Consider the following 23,820-nt stretch of genomic DNA (forward strand, 5'->3'; position numbering starts at 1 on the left):
CAACAGCCTCAAGCATCATTTGGCTGTCATGCAAACTACATCTAAATCTATTATTACGAGACCAGTTTCTATATCTATTACACATTTCCTTTTTTAAATGTAGAGTCAGACTTTAATAACCACAATGGTTAAGAGCCCAGATCACCTTTCTCAGGGCTCTCTTCCGCAAGTTTGTCTCCTCATCAAATGTATGGAAGTGCCTACCTGGAGTAGGGTGGAACTTCATCTCCCAGTGAGTCGAGATCCCACAAAAGCTCTACAACTCCCTGGGGAAGCTGTCTAAATTCCCCTCTGCCTCATAGTGTAACATTTCCTCCAATTTTGCATTTAGCGCCTGGCCTTCCCGTACAAATGAAACCACTCAATTCTCCTCAAATTTGAAACTAACTTGAGAGAAGGTTTTATCCCTCCTTTGTAGTCCAAGTGCAAAAGATGCCTGTAGTGAACTGTGATCACTTGTGCTCAACTCTTCCACCTTCAACGTCACACAACAATAAGTTCAGGGGATACCACTTGATAATCAATAATTGATTTTGCCTATCCATTCCTCCACGTTGCTACTGGTTTTAAATCTCCTATGCTCCTATGGGGGGCATCTACAATTTAGAAATTCCAATCTGAGAAAAATCTATTCCATCTCTCCCCATTACGTCTCCCAGTGGAATTATCAACATAATTCCATTTAGCAAACAATAAGAATTTAAATCACCAGCTAGTATCAATCCTTCCCCACCAAACCTAATATGCACATCCGTAAGTAAGTTATCCAGAAATACAGACAAATCTGTAATAGCAGGGTTCCAGTACAAAGTCAATACCACTTGAGATCTGGTTGTTTCCCCCTTCTTCAAAGAGAGCCTAACAGTGAGTATACCTTGAATCTTAGAACTAATACATTCTGATGTGACCATTAAGGAATTGGTAATCGGTATTAGGAGACCACCCGAAGGCCTACCACCATTACGGTGGGTGACCAGTTGTTCAAAGATCGTAAAGCCACCCACCTTCATATTTGCCTGAAGCCACGTCTCTTGGAGAAACACCAGATCATGGTTATTAAAAAATAAACCCATTTGTAGTATCGCCCTTAAAAAACCTTGAACCCAGTGTGTTCCAACTAACAAATTTGGCCCACTACTAAAGTGAGTCATCACACTCCTTTAGTTTTTGAAAAACCTCTGATCGATTGTCAGGCAGCAACGACCAATTCTTTGACTTACCATTTTCTATGGAGCCAATCAAGTCGTTCCCCTGCATACGCCCACTCCAATAGTTACATTTTTTCCACTACTAGTATATCTTTGAGTGAATGTATTCCTGTCTCTCCCCCTCCCACTGCTTTTCTTCATATCAAATTTAGGTAGACTGTCTGCAACTCCCAAATTCGTTACATCAGAGGCAGAACTCAACATGGCATTCGCACCCATCTTCGCCTTTAGAGCAATTTCTACTAAATGAGTCACATCATCATAGGGAAAACAGATATGACAAATGTCCTGCGAGGAGAACATGTACAACTCTGGCACCTCCTAACTAAGGACAGGATAGTTCCTTGGTGTAATAGTCTACACCCTTCTTCTAGATCCAACTGCTTGCACCAAACCCTTGCTATTACAAAATGCTTTGGAATTGATTGGTTTATTTCTTTCTTATTTACAGTTCGAGAATCTGCCGAAAATCTCTTAAGTTTAGCTCCTCTCGGACTTCTTCTTTGATCAGAAACAGATTCCGATGATTTATCTGCCCTGGTCATCACCATTCTCCCCTCTTCCACAGAGCCTCTAAGTCAATGGTGCACAACATGCGGCCCGTGGGCCAAACGCAGTCCTTTAGGACAATATTTTTGGCCCTCCAAGCCATTTAATGAAGTGTTGCCTGGCCTAAAGTTAGTCAGTCGCTACGTCTGTCATATCAGGTGTGTGAAGCCTCTGTGGTAAAGTATTTGTCTTTGCATAATGTTTCACATTAGAAAAGTACTAAATAAAAATGGCAGCTTTAAGAACATGTTTTTAACTCATATTTGTGAACTGATGCTCCTACCACCCACACGTTCACTTTGATAGTTCGGCCCACTGTATGGGGCTTGTGTGGTACATTCGGCCCTCAAGTGAAACAAGTTGTGCACCTGTGCTCTAAATGAACTTGATACATGTGGCGACAAAGGCAAGGAGTCATCAATATTGGGCAATGAAGTATTTGCCATCACTAACATTGTTTAAGTTCGTTTTTTTAAATGGCAAAATATAGGCGCCAAACGTATGGACGTAATAACAATAGTAGGATTTTTCTCCATCACTTTAACGTCGTTCTTTGAGTTCTCCAAATTATTTTTTCCCACGGAAAAACATAGGCAGCAAGCATATTGGCTTAAAGGCAGGAGTAGTAATATTCATTGTTTGCAAATCAATACTCATTTTTACTGGAGTCTTTTCTTTGGAATCGTGCATCGTACTCGATGCATATTGTTCCCATTTAGAATCCTTGGTAACATAGTTGTTCCTTACACATATCCACTTGTTGACTAGTCTTAAATTGTCATTTTTACCTCCACTTTCACAGACTGTTTCTCTTGGCCAATTAAAAATGTTTTGAAATCGTTTCTATTTCCAGACTTTTCGCCTTTCCAGATTTTAGATTTTTAATTCAGACGATTGCTCTTCAGATTCCAGTCCTAACGTTTCTTTATCCATTTTCTTTTTTTTCTTACTTCCGTTTCTTTTCCTTTTTAACTCCTGCTGATCACTTTGAGCGATCTTGCAGAACAGACTGTGGATAGTCAAAGGCAGAGGTATACAGAACTGTTAGATCAATCACTGTTGGGGGAACAAGATGGTTTCCACTGAAAGCCCCTCTACACCAGGTTCATCAAACATTTGTGCCAGCCTGGGGAATTCCTCCAATACTGACTCGGACAATAGTGTGGACTCAAAGAATTTGAAAAATGTGACAATTAAAGTCATATCATGGGACCTGAAGGAATTTACTAACTGTAAAACCACATGGGCCGACTATGCAATTAGGTGCCCCTTTGGTCTTCTCTATATAGGCAAAACAAAAAGAGAAGTGCAACAACAGATCTGTGAGTACAGGTCGGGTATAATAAATAAGACTGCAGATAAACCCATGGTAGAGCATTTTTGCAAAGAAAGTCACAACCACACAGAGATGGTACGGTTTGCGATACAAACTATGAAGCCCGGCGTGGAGACTGAGATTTGGCCCCAAGGAAACCTGAGCAAAGATTGGTACAAAGACTGGACACAGTAAAATATGGTCTAAATACAAGCATGAAATGCAGCCTTTTTTCCAATAGAAATACTGTGTCCAGAGAGAAAAAGAGGTTCACCAAGTAAAGGGTACATTCTCCAATGGAGGTACTTTCATAGAGGTACTTTTCAATGTCATCCAATGAAGTCTGAAATGCTAGAACATAGCAATGGCACAGTTATCAGAGTTTGGGAATGGATATATACTCGTTAGAGATAAACAATAAGTTGACTTAGTGCCCAAAAGAATGAAGAAAAAATATACTTATTTTGAAAGGAGAAATGGGTTTTGAAATGAAACCACAATGTACACTTATGCAGGGTTCGAAATTGCCAGGTGCTGGGACCTATTTAGCTCCTGGGTATAGCCAAGGGAAGCTTGGTTAGCTTGCTACCAGGAGCTACTTGTGACTTCCAAAAAAAGTGATGCCATACAGCTATAGCTATGTAATATTAACTGTGTACATTTGGGAATGTGTATAAAAGAGCATAAAAAACACACTAAAGAGACAGTTAAAAGGATACTGGATTATATATAAATGTACAAAACGTTAGAGTTTGCATCTTACGCACAAGTTAGATTTGTTGTGCACCATGTACTAGCTCCTGGTTCCCCATATGCAGGCCTTGCCTAAAGGATGATGCCCGATACCCAGGAGCTAGGTTTTGCTCCTGGTCAACCAATCCTAATTTGGACCCCTGCGTATGTAACCACATCAATGGCAGACTATACTTTAAAGGAAAACAACCACGTTGGGTAAAGTTGCGAGAAACATTGGAATCGCAGTATGTCTGTTTTCCAATCTAAAATAGTGCAACATGCATTAAAATCGAGGGTTGGGAGCCATTTCAATATGGCGCCCTGGAGGAAATCATGTGACAAACGCCATTTAGCTCGGCTGCTAGGAGACAATTCCAAACAGGAACTCGAGGGGAAGCCCACCGAACTGCGGGAGTCAAGCAAAATTACTAAATGGATTCGGGTTAGATTCATTTATTACAATATAATTTCATAATGAGGGAAGACGGACAAGCGGTTTGTAGAGAATACAGTAGTAATCACGATGAATATAGCTGCAACGCCAAGCGTGAATAAAAGCCAAGGGATTGAATGCGTGTAAAATACTCATGCATGTAGATGGTTGCTAAGGCAACGTAGACTCAGTAATCACCAACTCCAACTGCGCTCATGAGACTAGAGAGGTCCACATGATATAAACGCAGCACCTGCATTCTTTAACTACTAACACAACCGGGGGTTATATATCTATGTTCCCCCCCCTCGCGTAAGAGACTTGTTCAATTCCCTCAGAAAAGAGATCATGTGACGTGCAGTGATTAAGAACCCCAAAAGGCAGAGGTTTTCTTTGAGATTGCAACAATACACTTGCAAAACAGGAACAGGGCTGGGGATATATTTTGTATGATTATTTCTCGAGGACATACAGAATGGACTCATCCGTGGTGATGAAAAACCATGAGCCAAGAATAAGAGCATATGTGGCATATGCAACACATAAAAGAAAAAAAAGCCCCGAGGATGGGACATTTCAGGATGTGTTTTGATGAATGTGAATAGGCAAGTCTATACATCAGACAGACATATACAGTCTTTATATCTATTTAGGGGTCAAACATTGGCTAAAACCGAGTTTGGAGTAGGCGGTCTAGCTGCTAACTCCAGCCTGCACATTGTTTGACTGATGTTCCTGTAAACACATCCTCAAACACAGGACTATTGTCACTGTGTATGTGTTTATAAATCAGTTTACATCGGGAGCAAAACGTTTTTATTTGCAATTAACCAAATTGACCAAAACGCATTCTGTTCTGAAAGTTTGAACTTCAGAAAGCATGCTTAGTGGAAAAAGACCTGTAGTCAATACGTCATTAAAAACCTCACAAAGTGCAACTCTTTTTTAAATTATTCCGAAGACACCCTGTCATTGGATCATCCTTTCCCTTCAGCTTTACCAATGGTTTGACACTGAATTCTATCGAAGCAGGTGGATGTGTGTTTAGAAAGAAACTCACTGTTACATTTCTTTCACATAACATAGGTGCATGAACTTAAATTAGAGCTAAAATTGTAAAGATCATACATTTCTAGCCAGACTTCCAACGAGAGCCAATGGTTACGCAATGTCAATAATCTGCCCGAAGACTGAACAAGAAGGTAATCTGTTGAGTGGATACTCACTTTCTTGGGTGATAGGACAGTAACATGCCGACTGCCCTGTTTAAAGAGACAGAAAGCCACAAAACACATACCAATCTGACAGAATTTTTCTGCTTGAAATTATCCAAGTCCCATGCCCCATCACGAAAACTGCTTAGCTACACAGAGATTGGACAGTGGGAGGCAGAGGTTGCACCCCAAGAGCGACTTAATGTTGGGGATCAGTGGCCGTGTGCCTTTTTGTCAGAAGAGACTGGGATAGGACCTACCTAATTCAGGCATATGAAGAGGGAACTAGCACAAGAAAACTATTTGGAGAAAAAAGGAATTTGTGGCATAAATTGTGAAGTGATTCTGTTGCTTGGATAGGGGAAGCAAAAACATCCAACAACAGTGTATTTATGGAGCTTTAAAGTTTCGATAGCTTATCAACCTGAACAATGAAGCAATATCTGTAATTTCATCAGAATGCAAGTTCAAATAATAGCTGGAAATACATACACATGAGAAAAATCGAATCAAAACTAGAAATACTATCTGGGGTCATCTTTTGGAACGATCTAGCAGTAAAAATCTGTTCCACCAACTAAGTGGTCACATTCACATAAAAAGCAAAAAGCCCTTTGTACTTGCCTTTCGTAGAACCACCATACAGATGTCAAATTGTAAACGCCCACGTTTATGCTTGTAATAGAAGTTAGTTACAAGGGCAGATGTGAGTTTGCAAGTCTCTCAACAGTGAAGTGTATATCCTTCTTGAGGGAATCAACCCTCTCCTACAGTTATAATTTCCTGCACAATCCAAGACCTCTGCTGAGGGCAGATACAGTCCCTTTATCACTCGTTTTGCTACATATAATCTAAACTCTGTATCTGTTAGCCTGATACATGTTTTGTAATGCGCTTAATACCAGAGTTCGTGCACTACAGATCTCGTCAATCTATTTTTCTGTTTGCTTTTCTTGAGAAGAATTGTTAAACAAAGAAGGTTACTTACTATTCCAAGATAACAACTTGGCACACCAATAATAATAATAATAATTTGGCACTTATATAGCGCTACAAACCCTCAGGTATCTGAGCGCATCTTATTATTCCCATGGGGTGTGGTGCTCATTTATCGACCTCGGAAGGATGAAAGGCTGAGTTTGGCCCCGCCGTGATTTGAACCTGCGTTAGCAGACACTGCACAGATGTCAAAACGAGCGTTCTACTCGCTGTGCCACTTGACCGACTACTATTGGACTCTTTAGAAAAATAAAACTGGGAAATGGGCAGCTGTTCTGCATGAAACCAATGAGCACGTTGGGGACAGAATAATTACCACACAACTTTATATTTCACAATATAAATCTGTGATTTAAAAAAAAATAATTTAAAAAATGGTTCTATGGTTTAATCAAAAATACATAATCCACACTAGCCTGGGTGCTCATTTTCATAGTGCACAAACTAACAGTAAATAGTTTGTAACTATGAAATGCATATGCTGCAATGAATGCAAGGGTTGGCTGCCACATTTGTCACCCCCGCTGGGGTCCTAGGCATGTCCTTTCCCGTCAAGAAGGGTGTCCCATTTGCGTCAGATCCGTAATCCAGGGAGATTGTGTTTGTAGCATTCCGAATCTTGGCAAATCTGCCTTATTTCTAGCCCTGTACTCTACACAAACTAGTTTCATGGCCCCTTTATAAAAAAAAAAAAAAAAAACACCTATACTCTACAGATTATTTAATGTTCACTCAAAAGGGAAGGCAAGCAGGCGATATAATGAAAAAAAACCCGTGGCGAAATGATGCGGTTTACAGTGCTGCTGCAACATGCGCACTGTGCTAAGTGGCCACCACTGAACTAAGATTACTGTAACGGAAAATAATGGGTCCTTCAACAAACCGCCGTACAACACTGCAGCATGCATTTCAAATGGGACACCGTGTCCCTTTGTGAACACTTCACCACAATGTCCCCGGCGTTGCAGGCGGAACAACAATCCCTCGGCCACGAAGCATCCGCTCAATTTGATAGATGAGAAAAGTGTATTTTTAAAAACAAATGGCAGTTATTGGAAAGGTAAGGAACAAAAAAGTTGCAGGTAGGAACTAAGTGAGTAAGCATTCACGCGTTGTCGTGGTCGCGAAGGGACCGTCTCTAATGTTTAAACGGACTTGGAAGCATGAAGATCCCCAGACGCACATCAACAAACTGTATAACCATCGCAGTTCACTAAGAATGTCATAAAACGGCCCTTTCGACGCAGCACAATGGCTAGTTAGAGGTCAAACGTAACAAGTTTTCCCAACCACATACACTATTCCAGTCCAGATATTAGGCAAGACGAGAGACTCAATCACTGCCACAGTCTTTGACATGCAGATTAAATTACATCATCAGTTTCTGTGAATCATTGACGCCAAAACAGAAACAAAAGGGCACAATATGCTGGGAAGGATGGGGTGCGTTTGTATTCCTTAGAAACAACGTTATAAGTCCAAATATATCTACACTTAAAATGACATGAACATGTGTATGCCAAGATGAATGTGTTTGACAAAACTCTCTGGCCCGTACCCCCACAACATAAATCTGTTGGCCAAGAATATAACAAGACAGTTTATTTGCTAGGTTGAGAAGCATAAGGAAAATGGCAGGAAAACTGGCTGTTTAAAATTGGGGACTATACGTTGTTGTAAATACAATTAAGTGAGGCTCAATGTCCACACACAGACCAGCTGTGGAGCCATAGCAGTAAATCCAGGTTGCTTTATTGTACATGGGTACATGTGTACATATCCAGTTACTGCAGTTATTTGCAGGCTACATGGACAGGTAGATATCAACATATATCAAGTGGCACAAGAGACACCCACCGGCCATCCTCACACACCCAGCTCAGGCCCCCAACTGACCTTTGTGGAACACTCAGACACCACACTCAACATTCCCCTTTGCTGTCCATCATACAGTCACCAACATTCTATCAGCAGGCATCCATGGCCAGTGAGACAGAACAAGACTAACTCACGCCATAACATAGGTAAGATTTCTTCTTCACCAGGTTATGAACTAGATGTATTTCAAGGATTGATGAAATTCCAACATGTAACTGACCACGGCCCTATAGACATAAATCGCACTAGTCACATTTACGCCCTAAAAAAAAGCAACAAATCTTGAATGTATGAATAAGAAAGGAGCCCGCTCCCTAGTTTCACCCACATAACCCCACTAACGTATCCGGTTGAGTGGGACTAGCAGAGAAGCGCCAATGCTGACATAGATTTGACATGTAAACAAATACACTCCATCAGAATAGAAATTCGTTTTACTTCCAACTTAAAAAATAGGTGTTCGAACACCATCAATTCACAATCGTATGGTTAACACTATTAAGACGCGCTTACGGTGTAGTTAATCGACGAGGTCATGAAACTGCGGCAAAAAAAGCACATTCAAATACAATCCAAAATCCACAAGTTACGCCTTGTAAAATGACGTCGATAGAAGCATAGTAACTGTACTAATTTCAGCCGGACAGGCAGCCGCGAAATCAACGCCTGCTGAGAAGGCAACCCAGACAAGCCGACAACACCGACATTCAAGCAAAACCACTTCATAAAAAGTGTCACATCGTGTGCAACCCAGAAAGCTGCCCCTCACGCAATCCAAGAAACCACCCTACAAAAACCCAGAAGCTGGCCTTCCGTGTTCTATCGAAACCCACGTTGTGTCTGTCAGTTTACCTTTGCTCGTCAGACCTCAGCTCACACTGGGAGGAAGACATGACCCAATCCAATTTAACAGATTGGAATAGCATGTCCCAAGAAAATATCACCCATGTAATACAAACAAAAAATGGCCTGCCTTGAAGCAAATCAGCACAATGCAACAAGTTGCGATAGTTCCCCTATGCAGCAAGGCATGCATGCATGGTGTTTCCAGAGACTGGTTAACCCAGCATTGCCTCTTTCTTCCCACTCTCCTTTCCTGCGCCCCACGGTTACCTTTAGCACAGCCAATTCTGGTTTCTACCACTTCCGACAGTGTCTTTAGTAGTCACAGATTATTTTCCCCTGGGGTTAGGGGGAGATTAGCAGAGGACATTGAAATACAATACCGCACCAGAAAGCATCATGGTGCCCCCTGTAACCAGAACCAACAAACGTTGTCACCCTAAAGGGCCAACAAATTGCCACCCAAAAGTTAACGAACAAACTGCCAAAGGTCAGTTCACCTCCAAACAGCTGCTGTCACTCAACCCTAAACGAATCTAAAACACCTAAAAAGTCCCTCCACACCACCGGGGTGGGGGGGGGGGGGGGGGGGGGGTGTTCGCTCACCACATGACTACAATAATAATAACTTCTCCGTGGAGGAGCAGTAACACCCCCCACCCCCAGATATCTACACCCCAACTCCGGGGGCGCGGTTGCCCCGGAGCTCGCAGCGGTTGTAAGACGTTTCGATTTAGCGACTCACCGGCATCATCCTGGGTCCGTACCGCATTGATGCGGGCTGCTGGCCACCGTCTCCGGTGCTCGGTGTCAGCCTGCAGGCCGCAGCTCAGAGCTGGGGCAGATCTGGCGCCTCTCTCGCGCGATAGGCAAGTCGGTCCTGCTTCTCCTGAGCCCCGGTGAGTCCTTCCAGTTAGAGACCCCACGGTCGCCGATACTGTGGTGGGCACTGGTTGTTTGCAGTGTCCCGCACTGTATTGTGCCAGGCCAGTGTAGGATTAGGGCGGGGCCAGCGGGAGGTATCGGGTGACGTGGCGTCCTGCCCCCTCCACTCGCACACTAAGTCAACCGAAACAACAGAGACAGGCCGCCGACAAGTTTCCACTAGAGGAAAGGCCCTAGCAACGGAACGGAACTACACCACGTGACCTACTCGGAAATACGTCAAATTGCACTCCGATGTACGTCATACTCTACCTAAATTTGGAAAGATAACGGTGTGTCTTGGGTTTCAAGGCAACGACGTCAGAGTCTGCATCACGCTAATGCCAGATGATGTCATCGTTTTTTTGTATTGTTTTGCACGAGTACAGATGAGCCTCTAGGGATGATGTGGAATTCGAATGGGAAAAGAGAAAGAAGAGAGCTTAGCGTGGCTGTGAAGAAAGTTCGTATGAGTTTCAAAGTGAGCTGGAGCTGACTCTGGAACAGAGTTGTACTTTATTTTTATTTTTTTATTGGTTTTTACAACTGTTTGTACTGTTCTATGTATGGGATGTGTGGTGACATAGGTCCGGACTCGGGTGCGTGCCCGTGTGCAGACCTGCCCAGACCTGCCAAGGTCTGCACTCTACCTCATTCTAGCAAGTGTTGTGTTGAGTTTACTTATTTATGTTTATATAAGTAAGCATGCATTAGGCAATGAATTATATGCAACATAGTTCAAGATGTGGATGTAGATCAATCACAGTGTTCCATTCACTTGCTTTATGACTTTGGTTCCACGGTGATGTATATGGGTTCTCAGAGTGTTATTGTTTGTGTGTGTTCTTTAAGCTTCAGTTGGGTTCTGCCTTCAAAGGTAGTGCCTGCTGTCGCCGCGATCTGAGCTTAAATAAAAAGGTTCTGAACTGCTTATTCTACCCGGATCTATTTACTTCACATTGGCGACGAGGATTTGTCTCACGGACCCCTGGGCGCCTCTTTCGAGCTGCTGTGCCTCGATCTGCTCTCTGTGCCCAGTGTCGGCGGTGCTCTGCCCCTTCCGCATGCGCGACAGCAGGCGGACTGACGGAAGGCGGCGAAGTGCATTTGGGTGAAGAGACGGACCATCCAGGCAAGTCAGCGTTTATTTTGGGAAGGAGGAGAGCCGTGGGGGAGTCGCGCGAGTACTGCAGTTAGCGCACAGGCCCCTGCTTTGAACCGCGCGCGTGCTGCTGCACGCGGCTGTCAGCTGGCTCTGGCCGCGCGCAAGAATACGCGCTGCGGCACACGCTGTGGGGGGGTGTCAGCTCTGCTCCTACGAGCCCCGGTCTCCATTGTGACATCAGTTGCTTGGCAATCAGACTCCCACGCCTAGGAGATGTAAAGGAACGCTAGAACGAGCAACAACAAAGATTCTTTGTCCCTGGAAGGCACATGCAGCAATAAAATTCTATTCGCTGGAATTGAGAGGCCTGTACACCGGAGACAATAGTTTCCTGCAGAAATCAGTGCACAGATGCTAGTTATCTGACTTGACATTGCAAGTCCTGCCACATCACAGCCACACCTTCATTTTATTTACATAGTCGGTGCCATTGTTTGTCTACCATGGCTGCATCAATTCCGCCACCCCATTTGTTTCTCAATGAACCAGGCCGTGCCCCCATCAGGTGGGACAGGTGGAAGGACACATTTGAAAATTACCTGGTGGCAATGGGCGGAGACAGATTTTCCTCAGCTCGCAAAAAGGCCCTCTTGGTCCACAACCTGGGCGTAGGACGCAGGATCTTCGATGGGCTAGCTGGGGACCAGGTGTTGGAGGCTGGTGATGCGGATGAGTATGCGTTGGCCCTCAAAAAACTACAGGACCATTTTGAACCCAGAAAAAACTTCAGCTTCGAAAGGCACAAATTCTTCCAGCGAGTACAAGAACAGTCGGAGTCTGTTGAATCCTATGTTGCATGCTTGAGGTCGCTGAGTTACTCTTGTGAATTTGAGCACCTGACTGATTCACTAATCAGGGATCAGTTGCTCAGGTGCACTCATAACGCCAGGATCCAAGAGAAGTTACTGGCCAAAGATATGAAGCTGGATGAGGCACTTGAATTAGCCAGGAGCATTGAACAGACGTCCGTATATGTCAAGGAGCTCAAGATTGACAAACAAATTCCACCAGCCATGTCGGTCTGTGTCATAGATCAGAAGAAGAGGGCAAACATTCCCACAGGAAAGAAAGGAAATTGGACTGCGAGGAATGCATGTACTAGATGTGGTAACCCCAGACAAGGTGCCAACTTTCCGTCCTGCCCTGCCAGATTCGCCGAATGCTTTAAGTGCAAGAGTAGAGGGCACTTTGCAAATGTGTGTAAAGCTGCTTCCATCAATCTTCTTGAACCCAAAGTAGAGAACAGGCCCAGCAATGAAGAATCGGCCAGGAGAAGTTACAATATTCAGGAAGTATCGAGTACCCAGGAACCAGGCCCCAAGTTTGTTTTTGAAATTTCAGCCATTTCAAGTGAGGCGAAGGGACCGGCAGACACCTTCTTTATTGATGGGCGCAGTTTGGTCATGAAAGTTGACACTTGCTCCCCTTGGACCATAGTGTCACGGGATACCTTAGTGAACATATTGAAGAAGAGTGATGCCGTAATCAGCCCCACTGATGTTAGAGCCTGTGGATATGGACAATCCACAATAGAGGTATTGGGAGAATTTTCCGTAAGTGTACGGTACAAAGGAAAAGAATGCCAGGCTAACATTCTGGTAGCAAAAAGGGAGCCTCTATTAAGTCGGGAGGAACAAAAGAACTTGGGTGTAAGAATACAGGCAAATGCCCCTCAACCAGTAACTATTGCTGAAGTGGAAGATGTCTGGATCAGAGAATTTCCTGAGGTGTTTTCTGAGAAATTAGGGAAACTCAGAGATTTCAAACACCACATTAAGCTTAAAAATAGTGCACAACCGGTGGTACACAAGGTAAGGCAAGTGCCATTGAAGATGAGAAGTAAGCTTCGTGATGAGTTAAATGATTTGATGGACAAAGGAGTAATTGAGCCAGTAACAGCAACTGAATGGTTATCGCCCATTGTACTAGCAGTCAAAGCAAATGGGAATCTGAGACTATGTGTTGACTTGCGCAGCCTCAATCGGAACATTGTTGTGGAGAGACATCCCCTTCCCAACATATCCGAGACCCTTTCCACCCTGGGGGAGCCGAAGATATTTTCCATCATTGATTTGTCAGCAGCATATCATCAAGTTCCTTTGTCCAAGGATTGTCAGCATCTTACTGCTTTTATCACTCCTGAGGGAGTGTTTAAATACAGTCGCATGCCATTCGGATTATCTTCCGCTGCATCTGTTTTTCAAAGTGTAATGGAGGAAGTTCTTAGAGGGTTAAGGAAAGTGACGGTATTCCAAGATGACATACTAGTGTTTGCTGAAAATGAAGCAGAACACAATGAGATTTTGAGGGCTGTCTTAGTCAGACTTAGAGAAGCTGGTTTGACTGTACAAAGGAAAAAATGCAAAATTGCTGTTAGAGAAGTAGACTATTTAGGTCATAGAATTTCTGGTGATGGCATTGCTCCTAAAAAGTCTCTTATTGATAGCATTAGCAGTGCTCCCCAGTCACAAGACAAAGATCAGTTACGTTCATTTATGGGGCTGGAGGAGTACTACCATAAATTCGTAAATGGCTTTGCCACCATTTCCACCCCGTTGAGAGAATTGTTGAAAAAGAACGTGAAGTTTGTGTGGTCGAGTGAGTGCCAAGAAGCCTTTAAAAAAATAAAAGAGTGTATAGTATGAGCACCCTCTTTGGGCGGGTTTGTGGCAGGAAGGAAAACTATTTTATCGGTTGATGCAAGCAATATGGGCCTAGGTGCAGCTTTGTCTCAAGTGGACTCTGGTAAAACTGAACATATAATTGCTTTTGCGGGGGGCGTGGCCAACCGCCATGTGAGTAAGCCGCGCTTCGTTGCAGCTCCGCTGATGCGCCCATCATATTGCCTACAATCTGCATCTTACCAGAAGTAAACTATAACTGCAACCCAGGGATCGCCTCAGTACAGTCTGCTGACCTACCAACGGTAGTCCGAGACCTGTGCGCGCTTCCAACGAGGAGAAACGCCGTGGTGAAGGTGGAAAGTGCGCGCCAGAAAATGGCGGCTGCCTGCTGACGGCAGAGGAGACGAGCGCCGCACCGCAGAGCGGAACAGGAGGCTTGCCCCCAGCTGCGGCTGACCGGGGAAGGGAAAGCGGACAGCTGACCTTGAAAGCAAGCGTCCCCAAACAGCACGATCCTCCCCGCAATGAGAGACAATGAAGGACTCTCCCAAAATGGGAATAAGGCCAAGACAGAGTGCGGGTGAGCGTAAATGGGAGTTTATCAATCAGAATTGGGCATGCAAAGAACTCTGCAAACTCCGAGAGCGCTCTGTCTGACAATCGCAAAGACAGGCGTATATAATTACAAAAAACGTCATCAAAAACCTACATACTATAGGGGGCACAAGTTCAATGGGATTGGGTGGCGATGACTAACTATAGGTGCTGCTGCGATGTGGTTGGCCGTGGCTGGAGAACGTCACTTGGTCAGCCTCGTGGGTTGGGCTGGGCCTGGTAGGTTGGCAGAGTTCATCCGGGCGGTGTTGTTGTGCCATCGCAGCCAGCGTCAGAGATGAATGTCTTTTCCTGACTTATTTGCCCTAGGCCATGCACACCGCAGTCATTCAGTCATTGTAATATTATCTTCTTTAGTAAATCTTCCAATAGGTTATACTACAGGTTAATGCAACACAGGAGGAATGTACCTTGTGGGGGTCTGGAGGTAATATGTCAGGACATGGTTACCAGTGTCCTGTTGACCGGGGCCATAGGTCGAGGGGCTAAGCTTCAGGGCCTGGGACGGGCGGTACAGGTCTTTCTGCCTTGTTAGAAGTTGTTATGGATGTTCCTCTGTGTGTTGTCAAAGTGTTGGGTGTCCTGATTGCACAGGGCCATAAGTCTGAGATGGTCCGGTGGGTTGTGGGGTTTACGAGGGGGCGCGTGTATTCAGGCAGAGGTTTACTGCTGAGCTGTAAATAATGCAGGTGGCGGGCCGCGGCCTTGGGTGCTACAGAGGAGATTACAAATCTTTGAGCTGTAAATAATGCAGGTGGCGGGCCGCGGCCTTGGGTGCTACAGAGGGGATTACAAATCTTTGAAGCGGCTCCAGTCTGGTTGGGGGAGGTAAAGCAGTGCGGCGCGGCCTCTGTTCTCATGCCTTGGCAGCCTTCGCAGGGTGGGAGGGGAATGGCCTTGCACGTATTTCACAAAGGTATCTCCCTCGTGTGTTGCCGATTTTAGGTAAAGACATCACAAACATTTGAACACTCTATAATACTTATTCAAATCAATACAAAACATGCATTTAAACTTTGCTGGATGCGTCTCGATTATACCCAGTCTGAGCACCTTATTCATACATTATGTTTTAACAACTACAGTATTTAGTTATATGCATATATATTTGCAGTAAGTGAGGTAGAATTAGGATTGGTGGAGTACACAGAAAATAACCCGCCACTGTTCGTGACGGTGGTGGCACATGTGGGGCCTAGACATGCACACATGACAGGCGCCTTCTCGTGCATCCTTCACATAAGCCCTCTGTATGGTTACATTCATCTTCTCGTGTCCTCTAGCAGCATTAGTTCAGTTATGGCGCAAGCCCATAGAGTGTAAGTTTCCCAGTGATACACGTAACAAATAGATCCCTGGTGCGTTCCTTTGTTATTAGTACCCAACTGCAATGGTGTGGGCTCGCCATCGCTTATATCATGGATGCATGCTTTCTTATGTTTATACATTTTACAGGCTTTTGTAATATAAGGGATTTTGTGGAAGAAAGCATACTTTGCGAGTGGTCTTGACATTAATATATAAAGACTGTCTGCCATCTGATGACCATTTTACTGTTCTTTTCATTTCCCAGGCCTGCTGGCCGGGTCATGCTGGGAGCGATGATACACTGCGGGAGGTGAACTGATACAATGTTAGTGTATTACGCTAGCTCATGTCCGTCTTGTTCGTGGGAACGTGCTCGCAGCGGATCTGCCAGAGTGCTGCGGCAACAGGGATGACTGAGACTCTCCAAGGGTGGGGGCCGCGCTACAGTGCGCTGAGCTCACACCATCTTTACCAGACAAAATGGTTTCTGGGCCTAGCTAAATTTTAATACATGTGGGCAGTCAATACGTGTGGGCAATGCCTCCAGCGGGTGAGCCCTCCACCACCTGGGCCCGGGTGGCATGAGGGGACGCCCAATGAGCCATTGCCCTCACCTGGGGAGAAAATGTAGGCGAGGGGGGTCTCCTGGACCAGTCCTCCCCTACAACCTTGCCGCCCGGCAGGCACGCAGCGCTACGACCGGCGGCCGAAGACTGTGTCCGCCTCCGAGTGCCTCCCCGGCGCGTGGCCTGCAGCGCCGACGGCGGAGGCACACATCAAAGGCCTGGACCCGAAGATCTAGTGCACACCATACTGCGAGGTACGGAGTGGAAGAGGGGCTGGGAGGACATAATCAACTAGTGACCGGCCCAACTGAGAGAGCCCACAGCCCGCTAAGCGGACTGGCATAGGCCCACGACACCACCCTGGGGAGGGGCCGTACCCCGCTGCTGGCTGAGCTCGAGGCTGCGGTGCTGGTTGCGGGGACAAGATTTGAGCTCCGGCATCAGGGGCCCGCCTGGACCGCAACCCCCTCCAGCACTCCAGGATTGCCGCTCACCAGTGCCCTCACAAAGACCACTGCAATAAGCCTGCTAAGCACCACGGCACACACACTAGCACTGAACGGAACTGCATGACCACGCGCTCTGGGGCAACGTGAAAGAGCCACGCCACGGTGCACACTCCCGACCCCAACTCCAGAACCACTGGCAACCATTGCAAGCTCACCAGCACAAAGAGATGTCCGTAAAAGGCGCCAGGAACAAGCACAGGCAGACAACAATGGAGGCCTTTGCAGCCACAGGTGCCACCAAGCCGGACGCCGCGATCACGACCTCGGCGGCTGCGGAAGAGGGGCCCCCCGAACCCGCAAACTCGCAACTACTTGAAGCCATCTTGGCGCTCCAAAAAACCATGGAGGGCAAAATAGATGCCGTGGCCATTGATTTGAACCTGCTGAGACAAGACGTGCGCTCCATCGCAGGCAGAACAGAAGCATTAGAGTCTCAGGTAAAGGAAAATACTGAACCCAAAACCCACCTCTTGAGAGAGGTAGACGCCCTAGCCCAAAAAGTAAAGAACCTCGAAGACAGGGCGGACGAGGCGGAAGGGCGGGCGCGCCGCAACAACATCAGGATCATTGGACTGCCGGAGGGAACAGAAGGAAATGACCCCACGAACTTCGTTGAGAACCTGCTGCTGCAGGGGGTCGGAGCCGGGAAATTGTCTCAGGGGTTCACCATTGAAAGGGCGCATCGATCTCTCACTAAACGCCCACCACCTGGGAATCCGCCAAGGCCGATAATTGCCAAAGTCCTCAATTATAAAGATAGAGAGACTATCCTAGCCCACTCACGGACCGGTGGCCGCATAGAATTTGACTCCGCCAAAATCGCAATCTACCCGGACTATACCCTCCAGGTTCAGAGGAGTAGAGCTCAATACGCCCACATAAAGGCTAGATTGAAAGATGCAGGCTTGCGATACATGCTACTGTACCCGGCCAGACTAAAGGTCATCCGAAACAATAGAGCGCACCTCTTTGAATCACCGACAGAAATAAACGAATGGATGAATAGGGAGCAGATTCCTGACATAGACGGAAGGCAACGGAAAACACGAGAAAATGGCACCCCCAGGGAAGCCAAATGAAACCACCTTATTAGAAAGCACATGAAGTAACCTCAACTTGCAGATTGTGGCACCATTGAGTGTCTTGGAGCTGGCCGGACACTACCAAGGGGAATGTCCCGCACCCCCGAATCTCTTTGGGTGACTAACCCGCCCGTAGGGCACCAAGAGACCGTAGGTCTAATGGAGCAGAAATGGGGATGTCAGAACGGGGGGAACCCCGCTAGACTAGTTCTGTTAGTGGCTAACTCCAAGTTTACTGTTCATAGGGATGGGAACCCGCCTGTTGAAAACCCGTCTCACTTAGTTAAAGGGGAAGTCCTGGACCACCTTGATCACCACACACCACCAGTCCGATCCAGAGTCAGCAGGGGCTCCTGCCAGAACACGCCACCGCACCGCATACGGATAGGCCAGAGGGCAACGCTACTACACAGCACGCCCGCATACCCACACACACGCCACACTCATGAATAACTTAGTCAAAGTCATGTCATGGAACGTCAGGGGCCTGAACAGCTACATTAAACAGCACAGAGTCCACACCTTCCTTAAACACCACAAGATAGGAATTGCCCTATTACAGGAGACCCATCTGAATGCACAAAAGCTAGCAGCATTGGCTAAGAGTTGGAGAGGAACCCTGATAGGCACCACGTATTCCAACTATGCACGTGGAGTACTGATATGGATCGCCCCCTCCATTCCCATAAACCTAACATACACTAACATCGATAACGAAGGTAGGATGGCCTTGCTTAGAGGCACCATTGAAGGCAGAGAACTCTGCCTGGTGACACATACGCCCCCAACCACGACGCGACGGTCTTTTTCCGTTCGTTATATACGCGCTCAGTCCGGACAGAGACGGCATGCTAATATGGGGTGGGGATCACAACTGCACCCTAGATCCACGCATGGACAGATCGGATAGTAAACATACCCGCCCCTCCAGTCCCGCTAAAATATTGAAAGCCCTCTTACAATAATACGCCCTACAAGACCTCTGGAGGACTCAGCACCCAGAGGGCAGAGTCTACTCCTTTTACTCACCCCCACACGTGGTACACACTAGAATTGACAGTTTACTGGTGATTGAGGAACACTTAGACACATTCGAGGACACGCAATATCTGGCCAGAGTGCTAGCGGATCATTCCCCCATAGTTACCTCTTGGACAATAATGGCACCCCGACCCCCCATACCCACATGGAGACTCAGAGGCGAAGCACTGTTGGATAAGGCATTCCAAGAACAGATTAGACAATGCACGGCGAACTAGTGGCAGACGAACATGGACAGTGTCCAGCACGTCAGCACGGCATGGGAAGCATACAAAGTAGTGATCAGAGGGGAAATGATAGCCATCACAGGGGGAGCCCAAAAATCCATCACAGCGAAGTTAGCAAGCGCTGAAGAAGAGCTGAAGCAATTAGAATCCATAGCCTCCTCAGACCCAGCCCACGTACGCAAAATAATCGAATTAAAGAAGGCCTGCCTACAACACTGGGAGGCCCTCGGAAAACTCAGCTACACCAAATACACTGAGAGAAACCACGCCCTCGGTGATAAACCGGGTAAGTTACTTGCGTGGCTGTACAAGCGAGAAACCCCCAGAACACCCATCTGCCGTATACGCGATGACAACGGCATAGACACGCACTCACAAGCTGCCATAAACCACGCATTCGCTGGGTATTACCAGGCCCTCTACACTGACACCCCACCACCTACAGACACTAAAATAGAGGACGTACTGGACATCATTAGACTACCACACCTTGAGGAACACGCAGCGGAATCCCTGGAAGGGCCAGTAACCCCTGAAGAGGTTGCAGTTGTTATTAGAACGCTTCCCTCTGGGAAGGCGCCGGGTCCAGATGGACTCCCAGGCGAGTTCTACAAGGCCTACGAGGACGAACTAGCCCCGTTACTCTCCCAAGTGTTCAACGAGGCATACGAAACAGGCCAACTACCTAGCACCATGAGGGAGGCGGTCATCATACCACTCTTAAAACCTGACAAAGATAGCGCAAAGTGCGGCTCATATAGACCCTTGTCCTTACTAAACACAGACAGTAAGGTACTTACGGCAATACTGGCCATGAGGTTGCGGAAAGTCATCCCGACCCTGATCCACCAAGACCAAACGGCATATGTGCCCGGCAGGACCATCACCGAAAACCTACGCAGACTGCACCATGTCATCTACAGTACTGAAGGTAGACAAACGCAATGCGCAGTGGCGTCCTTGGACGCCTCCAAAGCGTTTGACTCCGTGCGCTGGAAATGGCTCCTGGCTACCATGTCCAAGATGGGGATAGGGCCTAGCTACATTAAGTGGGTCACACTCATCTACACCAACCCTGAGGCCAGAGTACGCACGAACAACACTTTCTCAGACAAATGGAGGCTGTCCCGGGGAACTAGGCAAGGACGCCCCCTATCACCCATGCTGTACATTATGGCTATAGAGCCAGTGGCAGCATACTTAAGACAAGAATATGGAGATGGGGGCATAGTGGTAGACGGGGAAAACCACTTGATTTCTATGTACGCTGACGACATGCTCCTCTATCTAACGAACCCTGCACACATACTGCCCTACGTACTAGAAACTTTAGACAGATTCCACAGATATACGGGGATCCAGATTAATCAGAACAAATCCTTCCTGTTCCCCCTAGCCGCCTTGAGCGGAGAAAGGGCCGGAGTGCTCCCCAAGCTAGCCCTGAAATGGGAACCCTCCTCCTTTAAGTACCAGGGCATTAGGGTGCACAGAGACCCCAAGACAGAGCACGCCCTGAATACAGTTAGGGCAAAGGAAGGACTGGCAAAATCAATGGAGTTCTGGAGCAGGCTGCCGCTATCGGTGGCAGGCAGAGTGGGCTTACTAAAAATGGTGGCGCTACCCAGACTTCTTTACTTCTTCACTAACGTACCATATAACATACCACGACAATTCTTCAATGAACTACACAAGCTGTGCAGGACATTTCTGTGGCAAGAAGGAAGGCGCAGAGTCGCCCTGGAAACAATGCAGAGACCATATGACAAAGGGGGCCTCAAGGTTCCTAACTTCGAACTGTATTACCTAGCTGGACAATCGAAGCAAGTGATACAATGGATGGTCAACGAGGCCTCATCAGACACTCTCCTGCTGCAGCCAGGAGTCACGCAACTGCTACTCAGGGACCTCCTGTGGACTGAACCCAGAACCAAACAACCACACTCGTACTTGATCCTCCTAGGCATCCAAATATGGAAAAAAGCCTGCAAGGCCGCAATGCTCCCGGACCCCTACTCCCCACAGATCCCGATCGCTGCCATCATGACTAACAGGCCGGGAAGTCAAAGGATAATAAGAGACACTTGGGAACCTAGCTGCGTCGCCACCCTGGGCGACCTGGTGGATGACCAGGGAATCTTAAATTTTACCGAGCTACATGAAGCCTCTGGGATCCACACGGGAAAGTTCTTACTGCACAATGCAGTGGTCAAGAGACTAGCAGCCCGCTGGCCCACAATGAAGAACTTGGATACTGGACACGAAAGCATTGAGAGCCTGCTCGGGGCAGCGGAGGAGGGCCACGAGACCTCCAGAATATATGAAACACTGCTAGACAGCACCACCCAACAAAGCCTTAAGTGTAAGGAAATGTGGGAACAGGAATTTGGCTTACAGTTTGAAGACAAAGAGTGGGGGGACATAATGGTATACCACAAGAAGGTATCCAGGAATGCCAGGTTCCAACTCATTCAATTCTACATCATGAACAGAGCGTACCTCACACCAGACATCATTTCCAGATTTAGCGGAGCCTTGAGTACGGGATGCCCCAAATGCAAGAACCCCATGCAGTGATGACACATATGTTCTGGGGATGCCCCACCATACAGTCCTTCTGGGCTCAGGTCAAAGCCAAGGTGGCCGAGGCGAACGTCACCCTGGAGGTACACACGCCAAAAGCATGTATCCTCGGTAGATACCCCAGAAGCAAGAAGAATAGACCACTCAATAAACTTAAAGACCTAATGTATATACTGGCAAAGAGACGCATCGCCATGAACTGGAAGCGCCCTCAGGCCCCTTGCTTGTCAACATGGTGGGAAGACCTTCGCAAATGGACGAATGCCGAAACAGCTGCTTGGGAGATGGCCCAGAGCCAACAAAGACAGGACACCTCAGACGACCTACTACAATGGGTGGCGCTAATTGTTACAGTGTTCAACCCCAATGGAGAAGGCTCCTCTGGCGACGACACAAATGACTCACAATAATCACAGAGCTTAAACATGTGGTGTATCACGTTGTGGTCCGGACAGTTGGGAAAGGGGGAGGGAGGGAGGGTGGGGTGGGTGTAATTGTACTGTTGTTTTGTTGAGTAACCACATTATTGGTACAATGTAAACAATAAAAACAGATTTTAAAAAAAAAAAATTGCTTTTGCCTCTAGACCATTGAAGGGAGCAGAGGAAAACTACTCTGTTATTGAGAGGGAGGCACTGGCAGTTTCTTGGGCTGTGGCACATTTTAAGTTCTATCTATGGGGTCAAACATTTACGGTAAAAACTGATCACAAGCCTTTGGTTCAACTACTAGGTAGTGTGGAATGGGCCAAAGGATCACCTAGAATATCTAGATGGATGATTGAACTTCTAGCCTATGATTTCAGGGTAGTATACATAGCAGGTAAAGACAATGTAGCCTAGACTGTTTGTCTAGGCTACCGGTGAAGGGTAAAGATGCTGAGGAAATACCTTTAGAGCAAGGTTTGAGTATCTCTGAGATTTAATACAATGCCATAAGTAAAGATGAGTGGGAGATTGCTGATGGTGAGGATCTTGTATTAAAGCAGGTCAAAGTATGGACCAGGACAGGGTGGCCTCACAAAGATGTTGTGGAAAAGAAAATTGACTGCTTCTATGGTATAAAGGATCAGCTGAGCCTATCAGAAGGCGGTCTAAAACTCAGGAAGGGTACTAAAGTGGTCCCACCCAGTAGCGTTAGATCCAAATTGGTGAGTATAGCTCATCAAGGCCATCTAGGGATGGGAGGAACCAAGAGATACATCAGTGAATTCGTTTGGTGGCTGGCAGTTGACAGTGAAGTAGAGAGGTGTGTTAAGAACTGCAGAGAGTGCGAGAGGAGTGATAAAAGTAAAGTGGTTAGGGAAGCACCCATGAGACCTGTGAGTGTTCCGGATGAACCCTGGAAAAAGGTGGCTGTGGATCTGATGGGCCCACTGCAGAATTTGGGGGAGAATCTCAAGTACTTGATTGTGCTAGTAGATTACCACTCGAAGTGGATAGAGGGGAAGGCAATTGGTGAGGCTACCACGGCCCAAATGATATCATTTTTTGAAGAAACATTTTACAGGGAAGGTTTCCCCACGGAACTAGTCTCAGACTAAACTCTCCTGCAAATAGGATGGGATTTAGCAGAGCAAGTATATCTAGAATGAAAATAAATGTCTACGGAAAATTTGCAAATGTGTGTAAAGCTGCTTCCATCAATCTTCTTGAACCCAAAGTAGAGAACAGGCCCAGCAATGAAGAATCGGCCAGGAGAAGTTACAATATTCAGGAAGTATCGAGTACCCAGGAACCAGGCCCCAAGTTTGTTTTTGAAATTTCAGCCATTTCAAGTGAGGCGAAGGGACCGGCAGACACCTTCTTTATTGATGGGCGCAGTTTGGTCATGAAAGTTGACACTTGCTCCCCTTGGACCATAGTGTCACGGGATACCTTAGTGAACATATTGAAGAAGAGTGATGCCGTAATCAGCCCCACTGATGTTAGAGCCTGTGGATATGGACAATCCACAATAGAGGTATTGGGAGAATTTTCCGTAAGTGTACGGTACAAAGGAAAAG

At 46.5% G+C, this 23,820-nt stretch overlaps 1 protein-coding gene across 4 annotated transcripts in view; it reads right to left on the reverse strand.

The window, feature by feature from the left end:
- Nucleotides 1-10,278, reverse strand: part of TP53BP2 (tumor protein p53 binding protein 2) — a 642,763-nt gene extending 632,485 nt beyond the window's left edge. For 3 of the 4 annotated variants that reach the window (XM_069608638.1, XM_069608637.1, XM_069608636.1), the window contains exon 1: nucleotides 9,920-10,278. In XM_069608638.1, the coding sequence (XP_069464739.1) occupies nucleotides 9,920-9,946 (27 nt within the window). In that variant the 5' untranslated portion in view covers nucleotides 9,947-10,278. The remainder of the gene's footprint in view (nucleotides 1-9,919) is intronic. The other variant, XM_069608635.1, reaches the window with a different exon arrangement.
- Between the last annotated feature and the right edge of the window lie 13,542 nt (nucleotides 10,279-23,820).

Source organism: Ambystoma mexicanum, chromosome 4q (genome assembly GCF_040938575.1).
Source record: "Ambystoma mexicanum isolate Mex_15411 chromosome 4q, UKY_AmexF1_1, whole genome shotgun sequence".
In the NCBI taxonomy this organism is placed as follows: domain Eukaryota; kingdom Metazoa; phylum Chordata; class Amphibia; order Caudata; family Ambystomatidae; genus Ambystoma; species Ambystoma mexicanum.